The 17831-nt window shown below is 41.4% G+C and overlaps 1 protein-coding gene across 5 annotated transcripts in view; it reads left to right on the top strand.

Moving 5' to 3' along the window:
• PIGN (phosphatidylinositol glycan anchor biosynthesis class N) overlaps window positions 1-9895 on the top strand; it is a 103054-nt gene extending 93159 nt beyond the window's left edge. For all 5 annotated transcript variants that reach the window (XM_059409770.1, XM_059409771.1, XM_059409767.1 and 2 more), the window contains 2 exons: window positions 976-1028; window positions 7883-9895. In XM_059409770.1, the coding sequence (XP_059265753.1) occupies window positions 976-1028; window positions 7883-8006 (177 nt within the window). In that variant the 3' untranslated portion in view covers window positions 8007-9895. The remainder of the gene's footprint in view (window positions 1-975; window positions 1029-7882) is intronic.
• Window positions 9896-17831: the final 7936 nt, after the last annotated feature.

Here is a 17831-nt window from a genome sequence, read left to right as displayed (position 1 = left end):
ACAATACATAATAATGTTAGAAAAAATCAGCTTTCAGTTTTCCTCACAAAGTGGCAAATGAGTAAGACAGGTTAATAGAAAGGAATGTAAGTTCTCTGATTAATTTTATAAACAGTCAGATTGTATTCTTTAGCTTACAAAGCCATTCGTGTCCTCGCTTCTGCTAACTTGACCAACATCGTCTCAAACCTTGTTCACTCCATACCAGGCTCCTTACCTCGCCCTGCCGCTCCCTCTGGACTCCTGACATTTATATATGTTCCTCCCTCTGTCAGGAACATACTCTCCTCTGATCTCCTCAGACTCCTCTTTCATCTGACTCCTACTTTTTGCTTAGATCTGTAGACTTTTTATTGGGACAGCCTTCCCTTACACTCCATCTGGGTTATGTACCCCTTCCTTTGTGTTCCCATAATTGCCTGACTTTTCCGGTATTAACACTCATCACACACACACACACCAATAATTTGATTGAATTATTCGCTAGATTATATAATTCCCAAAAGAGAGTTTATCTCAAGGACCTAACACAGTGATTAGCACATAGTAGGCTGTCAGTAAGTATTTGTTAATAAATGGATGATAAGGCTATTTTTTACTGAGGTCTTTGGTATTGTTATTGTCTTTTATTAAACTCGGTAGAGCCTGCAGCTGATTTCAGGGCCTTGAGTTCAAGCCTCACGTTGGGCTTAGAGCTTACTTATAAAAATTAAGTTCGTTATCTTTATTTCTAGCTATTCATAAATGTCATTTTTGTGTTCATTTGAGTGGTAATGCTATGTCTTGCTTTTAGGCCATTGCTCCTTTTAGTCCAAGCAGAAATTTCTGTAAAGAGCATATTCTTACGAATTCTAATCACATAGTAGTTATGAGAGGTCAAAAGTCTGAAACTCATAATCCTAAAATAACACTGTTTTTCATCTGAATCAAAATCCCTTTGTTTTTAATGGAGCTATATTTTGTTTTATTTTACAGCATTTTTTCTTCTTGGTCAAGGATGATGGCAGCTGGCTTGATATTGGAACAAGGTGCTGTATATATTCACATTGAAATTCTTAAGAATACAGTGAAAAAAATAATAACTTGACATCTTAGTAGAAGGTACCAATTTTATTTTTGAGGTAAACATAACAAGTAGCAATTATTTTAAGCCTCTGGAAGTGAGACATGTCTCTCCATTTCTTATCATTAACACATTAGCACGTGTTTTCTTGGGATGATGTGAGGATAGATGCTAGCTCCGGAGAGAATGACAGAACGGCGGGGAGGGGTAAGAGAAACTGTTTGAATCTGATCTGTTTTCAGAGTCTGTCCTCATAATCTCCCAGTCTTTCAGTGGCAGTATGAACTTTGTGTGGCAGTTTAAATTGAGTGCCATCGTTATCTGCCTCTTAGAATCTTTAATATGATTACATTTAACATGTGAGACCTTACAACAGTGTTCTAGTATAATCTGAACAAAACGTCGGTTTTTTCTTTATTATGATTTGAGTGTGAATGATTGCCATAATCTGTTAAATTTCTTCTCTGAGAGAAAGCAAGCAAAGTCGATCTTTTTGCCTTTTTTGCTTTCAAATGCATTCGAAGGCAATACACACATTTTTATAGACAGATTTTATTTCATTTAGTCAACGTTTATTTAGTACTTGCGTTGCTGGGAAGTGCGTGGGTTTGGGTAGGATTGTGTTAGACATCCTCTTCTCTGCTCCTGCCTCTTTCTCATTTATAGACATGGTCCTGCTTTCTCATTTATAGACACGTTTGCCTCCCTGCCTCATCTGATTTGAATCTCCTTCATTCCATATGTGCCAGGCATGTAAAAGGTGTCACTACGTCATTTTGTTGTCATTGCTCTTAAGCTTGAATGCTTAGGGAAAGTTTTGATGTCTCGTTCTCTCTCCAGCCCTCTGATCCCAAAGTGTCCAGACAAGATAGTGGGGGAGAGCTCTAGACCACAGGCACATGGCACGGTCAGCGAGGGACTTAATCCCTCTCATCCCCGCCCCCCGCCCCCAGTCTCCTGTAGTTGTCTGAATGGGCGACTCCACGTGGAGCACCAAGGACAGCAGCCAGCACCTAAGAAGTTTCCATGAAGGCAGCTATTAGTATTGATGTTACTCCATGGTTCTGTCGTCTGTCCTTCAGGGTGTTTCTTGTGTTTCTCCTTACTCTCTCTGACATTTGATTAATTTTCTTTCATTTTAGACATACGCCAGGATTTTGTTTGGAATGTATTCTCATAAAATATAGTATTTTCGTGTGTGAGACTTTTTATTTTTATTCTTTTGAGACTTTTTATTTTTATGTGTAAAATAGAGAAAACAAAACTTAACATCTTACCTTTTTTTAAGTGTACAGTTCGGCAACAGTAAGTATATTCACTCTGTTGAGCGATCTCGCCATCACCGATCCCCAGAACTGGGAGCTAGGGTGAGCTTGACTGTAAAAGGGAATGTGGGAACTTTTGGGGTGATGGAAATACTCTCTATCTTAACAGCGATGTGAGGGTATTTACATGGTGTACCATGTGTCAGTACTCATCGAACTGGAAGCTTAAAGCCGTTCCATTTTCTTACATATAAATTATTCCTCAAAGATGGAAAAACAGAATAAAAACTAATAGAAGAAAAAATAACTAAGTGTGAAGTGAGAAGGATAGAGTATAAGTAGGATCAGTTATCCTCTTTCCTAGCAGGGACTTCATAGATAATGTTTTATTGTTTATTTATTTGTTAATAGATAATGTTTTAAATTGATATATCAATGAATAGCAACATAAAGATACTAATTCATGGTAAGGAGGTAACCCCCAGAAGATCTAAAAAGAGAAGAGGCCAAAGCAGTTGTCTTGAGGAGTGGGGAAGGAGAAACAAGGATTCTCGGTTTTCATCGTAAATCTTCCTCCAGTACTGTATGTTTTTCGTACTGCGTGTTTGACTCTGATAAAAATCAGAGGGAAAGGAAGAAAGGAAAGGAGAAATATGGGCAGTAATACATGGAACTCCCTCGCCTCTCCCCGAGAATTGATTGTCCTTTCATTTCACTTGGGAGTGTGAGGAGTGATACCACAGCTGGAAGGAGTGAGTGTCCCTCAATACAGCAATTCTGATCACGCTCTGTCAAAGCTGGGGTTCTGGAGCCAGTACGGGAGCCCAAATGGAGTAAGCTCATTGACAGAGTCAAGTCACGGCAGAGACTTAGCCACAAGGTCAGAGCCAGGCTGTGCATTGCAACACAGGGTCCACATGGCCAGCAGCTGGTTGTTTGAAACGGGAGCCCGAAAGACTCGATGAACGCAATTCAGAGACCAGGGAATCACTTTACATTAGATAAAGGCAAAGTAAGACAGAAGCTTGAACTTGAATAGGAGGTCCAGGATGTCCATCAAAGGATTGCCCCAGTCACACCTCTGCCACAGATGACCAACCTTTGGGTTGTGCTGCAGTGTTTTAAGGATCTCCCAGCATATTATTTCATGCGATCTTTATCATCACGCTGTAAGGTTGCTACTCTTCACAGTGGACATATTACTGTCTGCATTGTAGAGGTGAGAACACTGTGGCCCCTTTTAGAGATGAGGAGATTGTGACTTGCTTCTGTCACAAACCAGTAAATGGAGGAGCAGGTATGGAGGACAGCACTTCGGTAGCCAAGGTGGCAGAGTCCCCACTGCCCCACACTGCCCCACACTGCCTCTACTTACAGGGAATTTCCCGAAGGCTTGGTTTGTGATGCTCATAAACTCATTGTTAGAAGTCGCTTTGTGTCTGATGCTGTGTGTGATTGTTGCAAAGGAACCATTCACTGCAGAGTTTTGGTAATATATGTTTAGGATTTAAAGGAGAAAGAAATATTGATTAGGAGGGAATGAGCCAGAAGTAGCTGATTGTGTCCTTTGATGCGCAGAAGTTTTAAATTTTTGTGTAATCCAATTTATCTATTTTTATTTTTGTTACCTGTGCCTGCTTGATCCTTTTTAAAAAAGAGGCTTTGAGCCGTTGCAAAACTTATATTTAACATCTAGCATGACGTTCTCCCTGGCACTTGCATGCTACCTCCAGGCCTATTTCTTGCATTCCTTTATACAACCATCATGGGAATAAAGTGCTCATCAGAGCACAAAGTAATTACAGAAAGAGAGACTAGAGATGCATGAGACAAACAGTGAGCATCATTCAAACCAAGGCGAACACAATGGTACCTCAGCCCTTGCGGTTTGAGAATGCTTTGATGACCCCCCACTCTGCGGTACTAATCATGAGAAAAGGACGTTAACTCCATGCTTCAGTACTATAATTTATTGATGATACTTATTAAAATATTATTTAATTGATTCGTGGTATACAGGGTAAAAACTATGCTTCAGGAATATTTTGTGGTAATAGGACTTTTTATAATGGGAGCTGCCCTCCACACACAGTGACAAGTGCCAGGTTAACCTGGGACAGTCCTTGTTGATGTCTGTTGTCATGGTGCACTCATTACCCCCACCCCCACAAAAGCCAGAGGGGCTGGAAGGGTGATAAAGGCATAGCCAGTTAGTAAGTTAGGCTAAACCACAGTTCATTTCAGTCTCAGTGCTCCGTCCGCATAGATCTGACTCCTATAGGTGAAATGGGTTGCTTGTCCTGAGAGGCTTCTCGAAGGTAGGTGGAATGGGGGACTTCAGAGCTCAGGTTCTGTTCACCAGGCTGAGAGCAGTGAATGGTCCTCCGTCGATTGCCCACATAGTCTTCTGGTCATCCCTGCTGAATTACCTCCTAGCTCTGTTGTTTGTCTTGTCTCTTAATATAAGGCCCAAAAAATGCCCTCTTCACAAAGAAGGATGATTGTAGAGGGGAGGTGGGGGATGGCAGGGGTTGGGATAAGGAACCAAAATGAAATCCAAGTTAGAAAAATTGGGCTTCTAAATGGAATTGCCTGGATTGAGTCTGCAGGGGGATGTTTTTTATTTGCTGCTGCTCCTATTGATAAGTTAGAATTCTAGAATCTGGGGCGCCTGGGTGGCTCAGTGGGTTAAAGCCTCTGCCTTCAGCTCAGGTCATGATCCCAGGGTCCTGGGATCGAGCCCCGCATCGGGCTCTCTGCTCATCGGGGAGCCTGCTTCCTCCTCTCTCTCTCTGCCTGCCTCTCTAACACCTTGTGGTTTCTGTCAAATAAATAAATAAAATTTAAAAAAAAAAAAAAGAATTCTAGAATCTTCTCTGTATATCATGTGTAGCAGTGATGGCATTTACCACCTTGGGGAACCATGTGGGACAGGTCTGATGGGCACAAGTGGTTCATGCATGTTCATCAGCATCTAATTTATTGCCAAGAAAAGGCTTGGATAATGGCTGGAAAACATGCTTCAAAAAACACCATATAATAGGGTTTACGTTATCAAGACTTTATTTTTGTACTTTATCCTGCATTCTGTTTGTGAGAATGTTGCTTTTAAGCTGTGGGTTTCTAATTATTCCTGCGTGAATGTGTATATGAAAAGCTGAGATTTTTTTTGTCGTGTTGTAGGTATTACTAAATTAATTGGCAGTTTGTTTAATGGGATCTAGAGTTACTTGAATTGTGCTCCTGTGGTGGTTTCCTTTTGTGGCAAATTCTATTTCGGAACTCCTTTTTATTAGTAATACAGTTAATAACTTTAGCCGTAACATGCCTATTATATACAGGAATGGAATGTTGTCATTTTGCCCTTACTGCTTGGTTGCCTTATGAAGACAGAAGCAGTAAGAACATGTCCCAGGATTCTAGAGAGGAGCGGGAGTTCACCAACCCCATGACTGTGGTCTGCACGTGTCTGTAATGGTCATAGTGTCACCGTGGTGATCGCTGTGGGTTTTCAAAATCAGTTTGAGATTTCCTCAGCTGTTAGTTTCAGGTTAACAAATAAGTACTCGCTACTTTAAAAATGAAGATTGTATTATTAGGGGATGAAACAGTATTTGTGTTTATGGGTATAGTCCAATATGTTTAAAAATGCATCTTTGGAGCAGATTTTACCAGAATTAAACCGAGGCTCTTAAAGGAATATACTGCAGTGAGTAGAGTCGGCTGAGCCTGCGGCTGGGAGCTCGGTGGTTTTCTGGAGAACCTTGTGGCATCAGGTGTTCTTTGAACAGCCATGTGAAAAATATCCTGCCCAGGCCATAAAACTGAGTTGGGCTGTCAGAGCTCCAATTTAATATTTTTCTTCTTTTGATCTTTTACACTGTGTCTTCATTCATAGTGAGTCATAAACTTCACAGAGTCCTGCCTTTTATATGGCATCCTAAAAGAAGTGCATTTCATAAACTAGAGCAAAAGTTCCTTTGAGATAATCTTCATAACTATAAAAACAAATTTAAATTTATGTTCTAAGTGTATTTGGTATGAGGTGGATAGAGTCAGCGTCACTGATTTGATTGGTTTGATTTGATGGTGGTGTTCATTTGGACATTGTTTCCTGTGTGCACTATTTATACTTTATTAAAATACAAATGACAGCTAAAGTATCATTTCTCTATAGATATGATAACTTCTCATTATGTTCAATCCTATATTAATACCCTCCTAAATGTAATTAATTAGTGCCATAAAACACCTTTGCTCTTATAATAAATACTAAGCTTTATTAAAATCAGTGATTCTCAGACTTTTTCTCCCACATCTGACAGAGATGACCTGCTTCTGTTGCCCTTTACCCTGACTGAAAAGTACAGTCAGCCTGTTAGCACCTCGTACCAGCTCAACAGGCCTTCTCGGGGCCTCTGTATGCCCCTCCGGGCAGAGACCCTGTCCCTCTACCGTCACATGGGGGCACCTTGAGAATACCTGACGTCCACATGGTCCCAGGGAGAGAACGCGAACAGTTGAACTCGTTCAACTTGAAATTGGGTGCTCCTTTAACTCTGCTCCGCTGAGATGACACCGAGACTTGATTAATGGAAAATATCACCAGCTGAATGAATGCCTTATGGCTCCATTGCTTGAAGATGATGAGCTTCACAACTATTTCCTACCAATAATGGTAGCTTAAATGAGCCCAGAGTTTGTGATTTCAGGCAACTGTAAAGAGATAAGTGATCTGTGAAATACCTTTTATGGATAAACTTCCACTGAATTTGAGGATAGCCACCTACCTACTGGCTTTATGAAACTTACTAAGAAATCAAGTCATATTTAATATTATTTGTGTTAAAGTAATTTAAAATGTTAAGACTGTTTCAGGTGATTTAAAGTATTAAAAGTGATAAAAGTTCTAAAAGAGCAAAGTCTGGGAGATAGTAGCTTTGGCCTGGAGATTAATGATGAAATGTATCCTTTTTCCTTTGTTCAGATGCTTTGACTATAAAACTTTTTCTTCCCTGAATTTGAATCTGGGTAACGAGTGTGTGTATTTGTGTGTGTGTGGTAGTTTTGTTAAAGTACTTCTAAATTCTGTCAAAGCATAGAATGGCCTGCTTTGAAATGTCAGAATACTTAACCTGGAGACAGTAACCTTGTAATGGTGACAAAGACACAGGTGCTGCCAGTATCAGGCAGACATTTCATAACATTCTAGTTATTGGAGAAATCTCAAAATATTCTTTATGCTCATCACTACTTGTATAACCAATTTGTTTTTTTAACATTTGACATTTATTTCAAAATCATTGGTGGGGGGGTGCCTGGCTGGCTCAGTCGGAAGAGCATGGGACTCTTGGTCTTGGGGTAGTGAGTTCGAGCCCCAGGTTGAATGTAGAGCTTACTAAAATAAGTAAATAAACTTGAAAAGACCATTGGTATCTTTTGTAATTCTGTGTATTTTATGTATACATTTAGAATCATTATTTAGAGGTATCTTATGTTCCTTCCCATACAGGTTCTCTCTTCCTGTAACATGTTTCTTTTTCTCCTCCTGTAGCATCAGCCACTACGTGATTGTCATGTCTATGACCATCGTTCTGGTGTTTCTCAATGGCCTGGCACACCTGCTTACGACAAAGAAACTTGAACTCTGTGGCAAACCCAAAAGCCACCTCATATGATACTACTGTCGCCATCATTCAACATCTGGATCCTGTTTCTCGTCTTTTAAACCAAACTCTTATCAAGGATTCTGTAAGAAAATGGATATTGATATACAGCATGTTCTGCTCCTACAAAGAAAATGTTATGTAGAATTCTGAATCTACAGCTTGTCCGGAATAAAGGAGCTTCCATTTTCTTTAGGTTTTGTACACGTGGAATAGTGGTCATATCTGTGGCAAAGCATAGTAGGCTTTCTCTGTTTGCATTTTCTTCCTTTAGCTGGCAGCTCTTCACTCTGATGTTTCAGAGCACCTGGAACAGTCTGGTCACCAACGGTGCAACTCCCCACCCACTTGAAGGAGGGTGTGCTCTTGTGGGGACGGTTGCAATCACATTCAATGACAGAGAAACTTGACGGGAGTCACCAGGTGATACCTGAAATATTTATCAGCTCTCAGCACTGGTTTTGCAAGTAGTTCTATCTTCTAAGTGCTAACACTAGAAAGACAATCAGGATCTGTTACTTCCTGAAGCCTCAGTGGAAACGGTGCTGCCAGGTGTTTGTCATTGTCCTGCAGTGAGCAGCAGGATGGTCTCTGCGCTGTTCCAGGGTGTTCCTCGTGTACCGGCCAGCTGCAGGTTTGACCTTCACTCCTTCCCCCCCCCCCCCCCCATTTCTGGATTCCCATTGGAATTTCAGGAGATGGAAAGGTAGAAAATGCTTGGTATTTGTATCTAGTTCAGGGGAAAAATTTTTAAAGGAAAAATATTTAATTGTAGATTTGGTAACTTTTACCCCCCATACCTTTTATCATATATTGTTTCAACAGAATTCTTAAAATCAATGGTTAAACTGACACTATCACAGAAATCATTGTTGACATTGCTTATCTTTCATATTGTAAGATTCTAGCCCAAAGGCCTAGAGTCCTCTCATTTAATTTAAATTTCCGTCTGTAAACTAATTCTAATGGACAAAATATTTTGAGAGTAATTTTTATTTGGATTTTTCATAAAGTGACCTTTATATAGCACTGTAGAGTTGGCCTTTTGCCCATGGTGTGCCCATCAATTTTTGGCTGATGCTAAACTTTGCTGGTCTAAGTCCCATTTTAAAAAAATAATTGCTTTTGAATTAAATTATAGCATTGCTAACTCACATTAATGATGAAGAAGTCCTCTACAAATTACTAGATTTTTCAAATTGGCAAGTAAGTGAGCAAATACAATTTGGAAGATTCAAAAGTCAGTTTGGCAAAATGTGCTTCCTAAATTTCTGCTTCTGATGAAGTCTGGTTATAATCTGTGTGTGACAGGACTTCGTGGTACACCAATGACAGCGCCATAGTAAGAAAAGAAAGAGACCGATGGCAGTCTAGGACAACATACATCAGTCTGTAATACCAAATTTCTATCAACAGCTAAGAAGCTGCTGTTAGCAGGTGATGACATTGGCAAATATAAAACCCATGAACTCTAAAATGTCTTAGAATATTTAATCTGTTTTAAAACAAGTCAGAGAAAACGGACTTTATAAACACTAGTGCTAAATTTAACTCCTTTATATCCTATCTACGTTCCATCTTTTCCCAGATTTTCACACGGAGGAATTAATGAATATTTTCTTATGGCATTGTAAAAGGTGCTCAGTGCTTTACCTTTATTTTGTTCTTCAAAGCACATCTTTTCCTAATATCGTTTGGAGTCAGTGTGCGCTTGCAAAGCAGGAATATGTCCTTGTGGCCATAGGCTGGCCTTGCTGTGCTGTTTATTGGGAGCCTCAGACTCGCTTGGGAACAGTTTGCTAGATAGGCCTTTTCTGTTGTGCAGCTTGTCAAATACCTTGAAGTGTTTTGAAATGCATATTTTTATATTAATAACAAAAAATAAATATGATTTAAATATGTTTCTGTTTAAGGCATTTACTTTTTCATTCTGTTAATACCAGATCTCCAAATCAAAACTTAAAACATCTGCTGGTTCATATTTGCTTAAATTAGGAATTCCTAGAATAATTAAAGGGTGTATGTCAGATTGAGAAAATACTGAACAAAAAAGCCATGGACCGTGAATAAATCTTGGAGCATAGTCTAAGGACTTCAGAAGCTAAGTGCATCTATCCATAATTAATCAACGTTTTAGTTCTCTGTATTATTATATTTAGTGTGTGCTATTTAGAACATAAAAGGCTTTTTTATTTTTTTTAGGGAAATGTTATAAATGGTGATATGTTTTCATAATAATGCCTGCAAAATGATCCAACAACGATGGAGCTGGACTACAGACCCAGATATCTGTTTACCACTCACCATATTGTTTCTCCTGAAAAACTCATTCCTGTTTTCAGCCAATTCGCATATCAGGAGTATATATGTCTCCCATCTCCACACACGACTTTTATACACTTGCAGTAGGTTAAGGACTTCTTTGTTCCCCCACCTTTGATACATACCTCTGCCATCAAAAATGTCATTTCTGATGGAGCTCGCGTGGGGGGAGGAGGAAGAGTTAAGGTGAAATGGGGCAGACTGTCTCCAGAGGCAGTATCTCTAAAGGGCTCCAGTTCTCCTGGGGAGAACCTCGGGTGCTCCTAGATAAACCCTAGACATCCTAAACATCGTCTGATCCAAGGGACTGACGGCTGTGAGCTAAATCGACTCAAGTCATTTGGAGCGGACCCCCTTTTGGCAGTTCCGAAGATTCCTTTTTTTTTTTTTTTTTTAAGATTTTATTTATTTATTTGTCAGAGAGAGAGGGAGAGAGAGCGAGCAAGCACAGGCAGACAGAGTGGCAGGCAGAGGGAGAAACAGGCCTCCTGCCAAGCAAGGAACCCAATGTGAGACTCTGTCCCAGGACGCTGGGATTATGACCTGAGCTGAAGGCAGCCACCTAACCAACTGAGCCACCCAGGCATCCCCAGAGGACTCCCTTTAAGAGACCAGAGAGAACTTGGTAATTTCTCACCTTTTCAGAGTCTTTCTTTATATATCTACATTTTCTCCATCTCTTGTAAAATGCTTTGAAGTGGGATTGTTACAGTGTGTGTTTTCAGTACTATGGTAATATCTTGTAGCATTTTTGCATCAAGGGATATAAAAAAGGTAGGTGAGATTTCTGCACTTAATACTCATTCTGGGGGGCGCCTGGGTGGCTCAGTGGTTTAAGCCTTTGCCTTTGGCTTGGGTCATGATCTCAGGGTCCTGGGATGGAGCCCCACATCGGGCTCTCTGCTCAGCGGTGGGCCTGCTTCTCCTTCTCTCTCTGCCTGCCTCTCTGCCTCTTTGTGATCTCTGTCAAATAAATAAAATCTTTTTAAAAAAATACTTATGCTGTAACAAGAGCATTTGAGAAGTAACGTATCACTTACTAACTTATTAATGCAAACCGCCATTTTTCAACTCCTCCCCCTTGGAACAGCAGTATTTATTTGGGACATAGCAGTTGTCAAATCATGTCTCTTAAAACATCAGTTCCTTAGGATATCCAAGGAATCCTTTCTTGCGATACAAAGAGATGTCATCATAAAAAGGGTTCTCTGATCAAATACAGTTGAGAAGTTCTTAGTCAAATGAAGTTAAATAGGCATATTTATTATAGTACTGAGGGAATTTAACTTGGTCTGTGCATTGTAAGGGGAGAAGAAGAGCGGTATGCCAGCGCTGTCCACTTGCTTGGCTGCAGACCCTCCTTCAATTCTCCCTTCTAGCTGGTGAGCACGCTTCAGAAATGTCACCGTATACTTTCACACTTAAAACCTCAGTTTGTCACAGTTTTGGAAAAGGGTGTTCTCTGCTTAATTGAATCTGTTTTCCAGAGAAAATCTTAACCCTTAATGTGGGAAAACTTTAAAAGTGTACCTGCCTTTTTATAAATTGTGCTTTCTGACCATGTGGTCTCCCATGTGGGACCCTCGCGACTACCCTGCAGCATCCAGTTCATCCCCGATCATCAGACAGCCCTGACGGAACTTGGACCAGGTCTTTATACCTTATATTTTACAGTCTTGACCAGAAAAATACACTCACAGCAAATATTGGCTTGTTTTCTTGTGATCTGTCCCTGTAGGAGGTGATTACTAAAGTTTTTATGCCTTCCTTGGTTCTTGTTTTACTTCTCTCCTGCCCTTCTCTATGCATATCACTCCTCTCAGCCATGTTAGAAGCCGGTGTGGGTCCACATAATAGATTGAACAGTTCCCATCAGCTCTTCCGTTCAGTGTAGATATAGGGTGGGAGCGGATGGAGCTCAGCCGGGCCAGTGTCTGCTTGGCGTTCTCTTCTGGGGGGTCACTGAGCCTCCATTGCTAACTGTGTCTGGCAGGAGCCAAGTGGGGTTTTTATGACTCTTCCCTCACCACAGTTGACTAGTTTAGAGGCGCACATCTGACGCAAGCTGGGCCATTCTGAGTTCTTTGCAAGATTCTCAAGCTAGAAAGGAGAGAAACTTTCTAAGATTCAAAGTTGAAGAGTTATTGATAGCTAGGTTGGATGGAGACGCTCTAGACGCCTCCTTCCATCATATGCTTACTTATCCAATAAAAAGAGGGATTATTTTTACTATCATTTCTAAAGACATGGTGGATAATGGCAAATCCAAAGCTTCACTTAAAATGCTTAGTTTTGTATATTCTTTTTCCTTCTTCTTTCTAAGCTGGAAATCAGTGGAACAGAATGGTTCAGTGATGTTCTTTGCAGGTCTGTTTGGCTCTGCCCTCTGCTGCCTGGCTTCTCTTGGTTCCAGCCATCTTGTAAATCTTCCCATTCATTTTCAAAAAAAAAAAAAAAATTTGTCTGCATTTCTGTTACTTGCAGCCAAGAACTTTAATGGATACGCATGCTTTGAATGTGTTTGTAAATGATCTCTCTCTCTTTTTTTTAAAGATTTTATTTATTTATTTGACAGACAGAGATCACAAGTAGGCAGAGAGGCAGGCAGAGAGAGAGAGGTGGAAGCAGGCTCCCCACTGAGCAGAGAGCCCAATGCGGGGCTCGATCCCAGGACCCTGGGATCATGACCTGAGCCGAAGGCAGAGGCTTTAACCCACTGAGCCACCCAGGCACGCCTGTAAATGATCTCTTAATGTTCAGTGCAACTTCTTTCTTTCTTTCTTTTTTGTTTTTTAAGATTTTATTTATTTGTGAGAGAGAGTGAGCATGAGCAAGGGGGAGGGCTAAAGGGAGAGAGAGAAGCAGGCTCCCTGCTGAGAAAGGAGCCTGCCTTGGGGCTCCATCCCAGGACCCTGAGATCATGACCTGAGTCAAAGGCAAAGGCTTAACTGACTGAGCAACCCAGGCGCCTCTGTTTAGTGCAATTTCTAATTACGACTTTTTAAAAATTTGTGATAAAACTTAGAAAGTCCTTACAATGTGCTGGTGCGATTTAAATGCTTTACAAATACTAAACTATTTAATCCTCGTAACAACTCTATGAAGTAGATAATATACTATTTTATAGATGGGAAAACCTAAACACAGGGTGATTTATAAATAATCTGCCTAAGATCCCACAACTAGTGTGAGAGAGGCTGGCTGGCTGGCTTGCTTTGCTTTTACATTTTAAACAGACGGTTTCTGCCAAAACATTTTTCCTGGAATCTGCGTATAAGTATTTGTATATTTTTGCTTCTGAAAGCATCCTGTAATAAACAGGTGACTCCTCAGTGGTATGTGTATACTAGAGCATAAACAGTGTAATTAGGAAAACATACGTTGGTAGTTGCCTACACGTGTGCAGTTGGCATGGGGCTCGCTCGCACCAGATTCTTAACATTTGAGGCAGAGGCCAGCTGTCTTCCAAATGGTATATAAAGCAAAAGGAGCAAGTTTCCTCACTTTTTTTAAAATTAGCATTAAAAGAAGAAGGGGAATTGTTTGCCGTCTATTTTCAAGCACTTGAAGTTTTGTGGAGACCTTGAAGTCCAGAGTACGATTAGTGTAGTGGGTCAAATTGTTACACACACACACATACCCGCCGAAAGAGAGGTCCACATCCTAATCCCTGGGACCTGTGAATGTGATCTTATTTAGGAAAAGGGTCATTGCAGATATAATTAAGGATTTTGAGATGAAATCATCCTAGATTATCCAGGGGAGACCATAAATCCAAAAGCAAAGTGTCCTTGTGAGAGGAGAGATGGCAAGAGGAAAAGGCCACATGAAGGCAGTGATGTGGCCACAAGCCAGGGAAGCCACCAGAAGCCGGGAGAGGTGAGGAAGGATCTTTGCTCCAGGCCTTCAGAGGGAGGGTGGTCCTGCCAGCACCTTGAATTATAACTTCTGGTCTCAGAACTATGAGAGAATAAACTTTCATTGTCTTAAGCTCCCCGGTTGGTGATAATTCATTATGGCAGCCCTAGGAAACGAATACATTTGGGGAAGTTAGCTTTACAGAATCAGACTGAATCATAGCACTTGCATGGCTAACTCATAAGATTTACGGGATCATGAGTTGGAGTACCGTAGTTCACCCTAAAATGTGAATATAAAGATATCACCACATAAATGTAGAGGTGGAATTAATTATTCTTTCATGTCAAGATTGCTGATGATTTTTTCTGGAACATTTCAGCCATGCTTTTCTGGAGGTACTAAAGAGATTCTTAGATTTTCCTTTTCCCTTCAATATCTTTGGTATTTACGCATCTGGATTCAGTTGAAACCAGAAAGTTGAAAGCTTGTCATAAAGCTGGTCATCTTTTAAACCGTTGCCCTCGGGCTTACTAGAGAGGAGCCTTACTCTCCTTCACACTGTGGCATCCATGACCTAATCCAGAATGCGGGAGGGAATTTTCCCACAGGAGCCCTGGACACAAATCCTCTCAGTCTTGATCCAGATTTGGCGTGAATTAGACATGCCACCACAGGCCCCGTGACAGGGCCTGGCACCGTCACAAGAACATTCCTTGAACCTTTGAGTGAAGCCTTCAAATGATGTTTCCTTTGTTAAAGCACGAATTTCGTGTAATGTTAACTGACATTCTGGTTTATAAGATCTTATCTCTTGTCAGTCTGATGGTTGGAGCTGCTGTTCTTAATGCTTCCAAGGGCCTCAGAGCCTGACCAAAGTCACTGGGGTCTAAGACCGGAGACTAATGAGGTTAGGGCCTGTTAGCCATCCCCTGGGTCTCTGCATTGGAGAGCTTGTGTGGCCGGAAGCTTACTGATTTCCACATTTTACCTGGTAGCTGCTCCTCCAAAGGTGGCTGACCTCGAGGGCAGAGCTAGTGAGGCCTGGAGCTTGGCCTAACACAGTGAAGCTTTGCTGTGAACTGAAGATGCCTGGAATCCCAGAGATGTGGTGCCTCCGGCAGAGAACCATCTGCTCTCTCTCCTCCTTCCTAGTGACCACCTCCCAGCTTTTCTGAGGGGCAGCTTGAGGTTTTGGCCTTGCTCCTGAGTAAATCCTGAGGTGTTAGCAGTCACCAATATCAAATACCCTATCCCCCTATTCATCAAATTCTGCTTTTTGAGATGGAGTGAGTTCAGCTGGCTGTCAACAGAGTAAACGTGCTCTCCTGCAAAAAGGAAAGTTTCCCTCCTTTTGTGCATCCGTCCTGCCCAACCATTCCTCATTCAGCCTGGCACCGCCTCTGGGTCTCCCTACAAGAAGCTTTCCTTGAGCACTTGCATGTGAGCTCGAAGGTTGAATGATAATGAAGGAAACTGAAACAGTTAAAACCCAGCGCTGACTTTACAATCCCAATCTCAGGCTTTATAGGTAGGTAGAAAAGCTGGCAGGAGTGAGGCAAAAAAAAAAAAAAAAGGGAAAGATCAAAGGCGTTCTCTGGATCAGTTTACCCAAGAGGGCAGAAAAAATGAAAAATGATGTCAAGCCATCAGACAAAACAGGTCTTTTTCCTCCAACACTTTTTGCTGCCCGCCTGTGTCCCAATCAAAATTGTGTCACCATTGGGGCGCCTGGGTGGCTCAGTGGGTTAAGCCGCTGCCTTCAGCTCAGGTCATGATCTCAGGGTCCTGGGATCGAGTCCCGCATCAGGCTCTCTGCTCGGCGGGGAGCCTGCTTCCTCTCTCTCTGCCTGCCTCTCTGCCTACTTGTGTTCTGTCAAATAAATTAAAAAAAAAAAAAAAATTGTGTTACCATTTGGGAGATCTTTGTAAAAGACAAAGGTGCAGAAGGCGCATATTAGGGACTCTTACCAAAGTGACCAGCAGCCTCCTATCGCCCCATCGCTGGCTTGCCAGAGTCTGTGCTGTGCTTGGATTTTCCCTGGTCTCGGCTTGCGGCCACCATGTTCTAGCCTTACAATGTCGGTGCTGCATTTCACATGGGGAGATGATGATGTTCATCACGCATCCAGAGGACAAACACCGGGAATTGCTTTTGGGGAATCAGGGTGACGTTGCTACCTATGAAGACTTTTTTCCTTTTATAACTTCCTTACTTGGGAGGCACACCCAAACCCTTGGCTTTGTTAGATCCATATTCTAGGGAGCTAAGAAAACAGAATTGGGCAGTTGCTGTACAAGAAACTGTAACATGTCTTACTTGGAAAACTCCAGCAACTTTATTCTACATGAAAATGTGAATCATTTGCAAAATGGCACTTCGTGCAGAATTGTTATCCTTTATTGGACAATGCTTTTCAGTTTGAATAATTAAAATCACAGTACGGACAAGGAGTAGAAACTTGCTCCCAAAAATGGAAGCCAGAAATTCACAAGTTTGTCAAGAAGACTATTTTTTGCCTGCTCCTGCCAGCTCCTTAATAGCATTTCCTTCTATAATAATAATTGCAATATTGTTAAAGCCTTTTAATCTGTTTCTTTTTAGAGTAGATGGTCTAAATGGCTTAAGCCTGTCAAGATGGTTTGATTCATTGTCTCAGAACTGCTGACATGTGGAGGGGGATAAAGGGCTCCGGAGAGTAAAGTCAGTGATTCTCTCTGCTGTGTCACTGCCCTTGTAGGTTTCTGCTATAACAATTGGCAAATAGAGGGGCACCTGGGTGGCTCAGTGGGTTAAGCCACTGCCTTCGGCTCAGGTCATGATCTCAGGGTCCTGGGATCGAGTCCTGCATCGGGCTCTTTGCACAGCAGGGAGCCTGCTTCCCTCTCTTTCTCTGCCTGCCTCTCCGTCTACTTGTGATCTCTCTCTATCAAATAAATAAAATCTTTAAAAAAAAATTGGCAAATAGAGACTCCCCTGGGGGGCAGGTATATAACGGCCAAAAAGCCTTAACACCTGTCAGGCATTCTTATCCTCAGCATCACTGTTAGTAGGGGCAAGAGGAAAGAGTTGGAAGTGAATTTGCCAGGTCCTCTCTGTAGATCATAGAATCCAGTGCTAGCAACAGCCTGGTGGCAGGAGAGCACAGTGTAAATGAGGATACTGAAATTCAATATGTGATGTTGGAAAAGGGTATTTTAATTAAAAATAAGTACTTATCATCTTCGTGTCTTTTAAAAAGCTTGTGCCTCAGGGGAAAACCCTGATTTGCACACTTGCAGTCATTCTGGTTTCACATTTGGTCTGTGATGACAAAAGTGTCACCTCCTTATTTCTCTGACAACTTCTGATGGGTCTGTCCAGTCCCAAAGCAAAGTCATTCTGGGATATCTTTTACCGGGAGTGGCAGTGGCGGGTCCAAAGCTATGAAGGCTGAGGGGACTCTCCGAGTGAGGAGAACATATTGTATACATTGAGAGGTAATAAGACATCAAACGCTATGTTACAGTTACCAAGAAATTTTTAAAAGTAAATTACTCTCCAATTTGGAAAGTTTGGCTTTAAGAAGGGCCTGTAGGCTATTTAACTTGGCTTTATTGGACATTTGTTAACTGTCATTTGTTAACTCTTGGGGCAGTAGAGTCTGTAATAATCAG

This window comes from Mustela nigripes, chromosome 8 (assembly GCF_022355385.1).
Source record: "Mustela nigripes isolate SB6536 chromosome 8, MUSNIG.SB6536, whole genome shotgun sequence".
Lineage (NCBI taxonomy): Eukaryota > Metazoa > Chordata > Mammalia > Carnivora > Mustelidae > Mustela > Mustela nigripes.
Note: the sequence above shows the minus strand (reverse complement) of the source record. Positions and strands in the feature narration are given on the sequence as shown.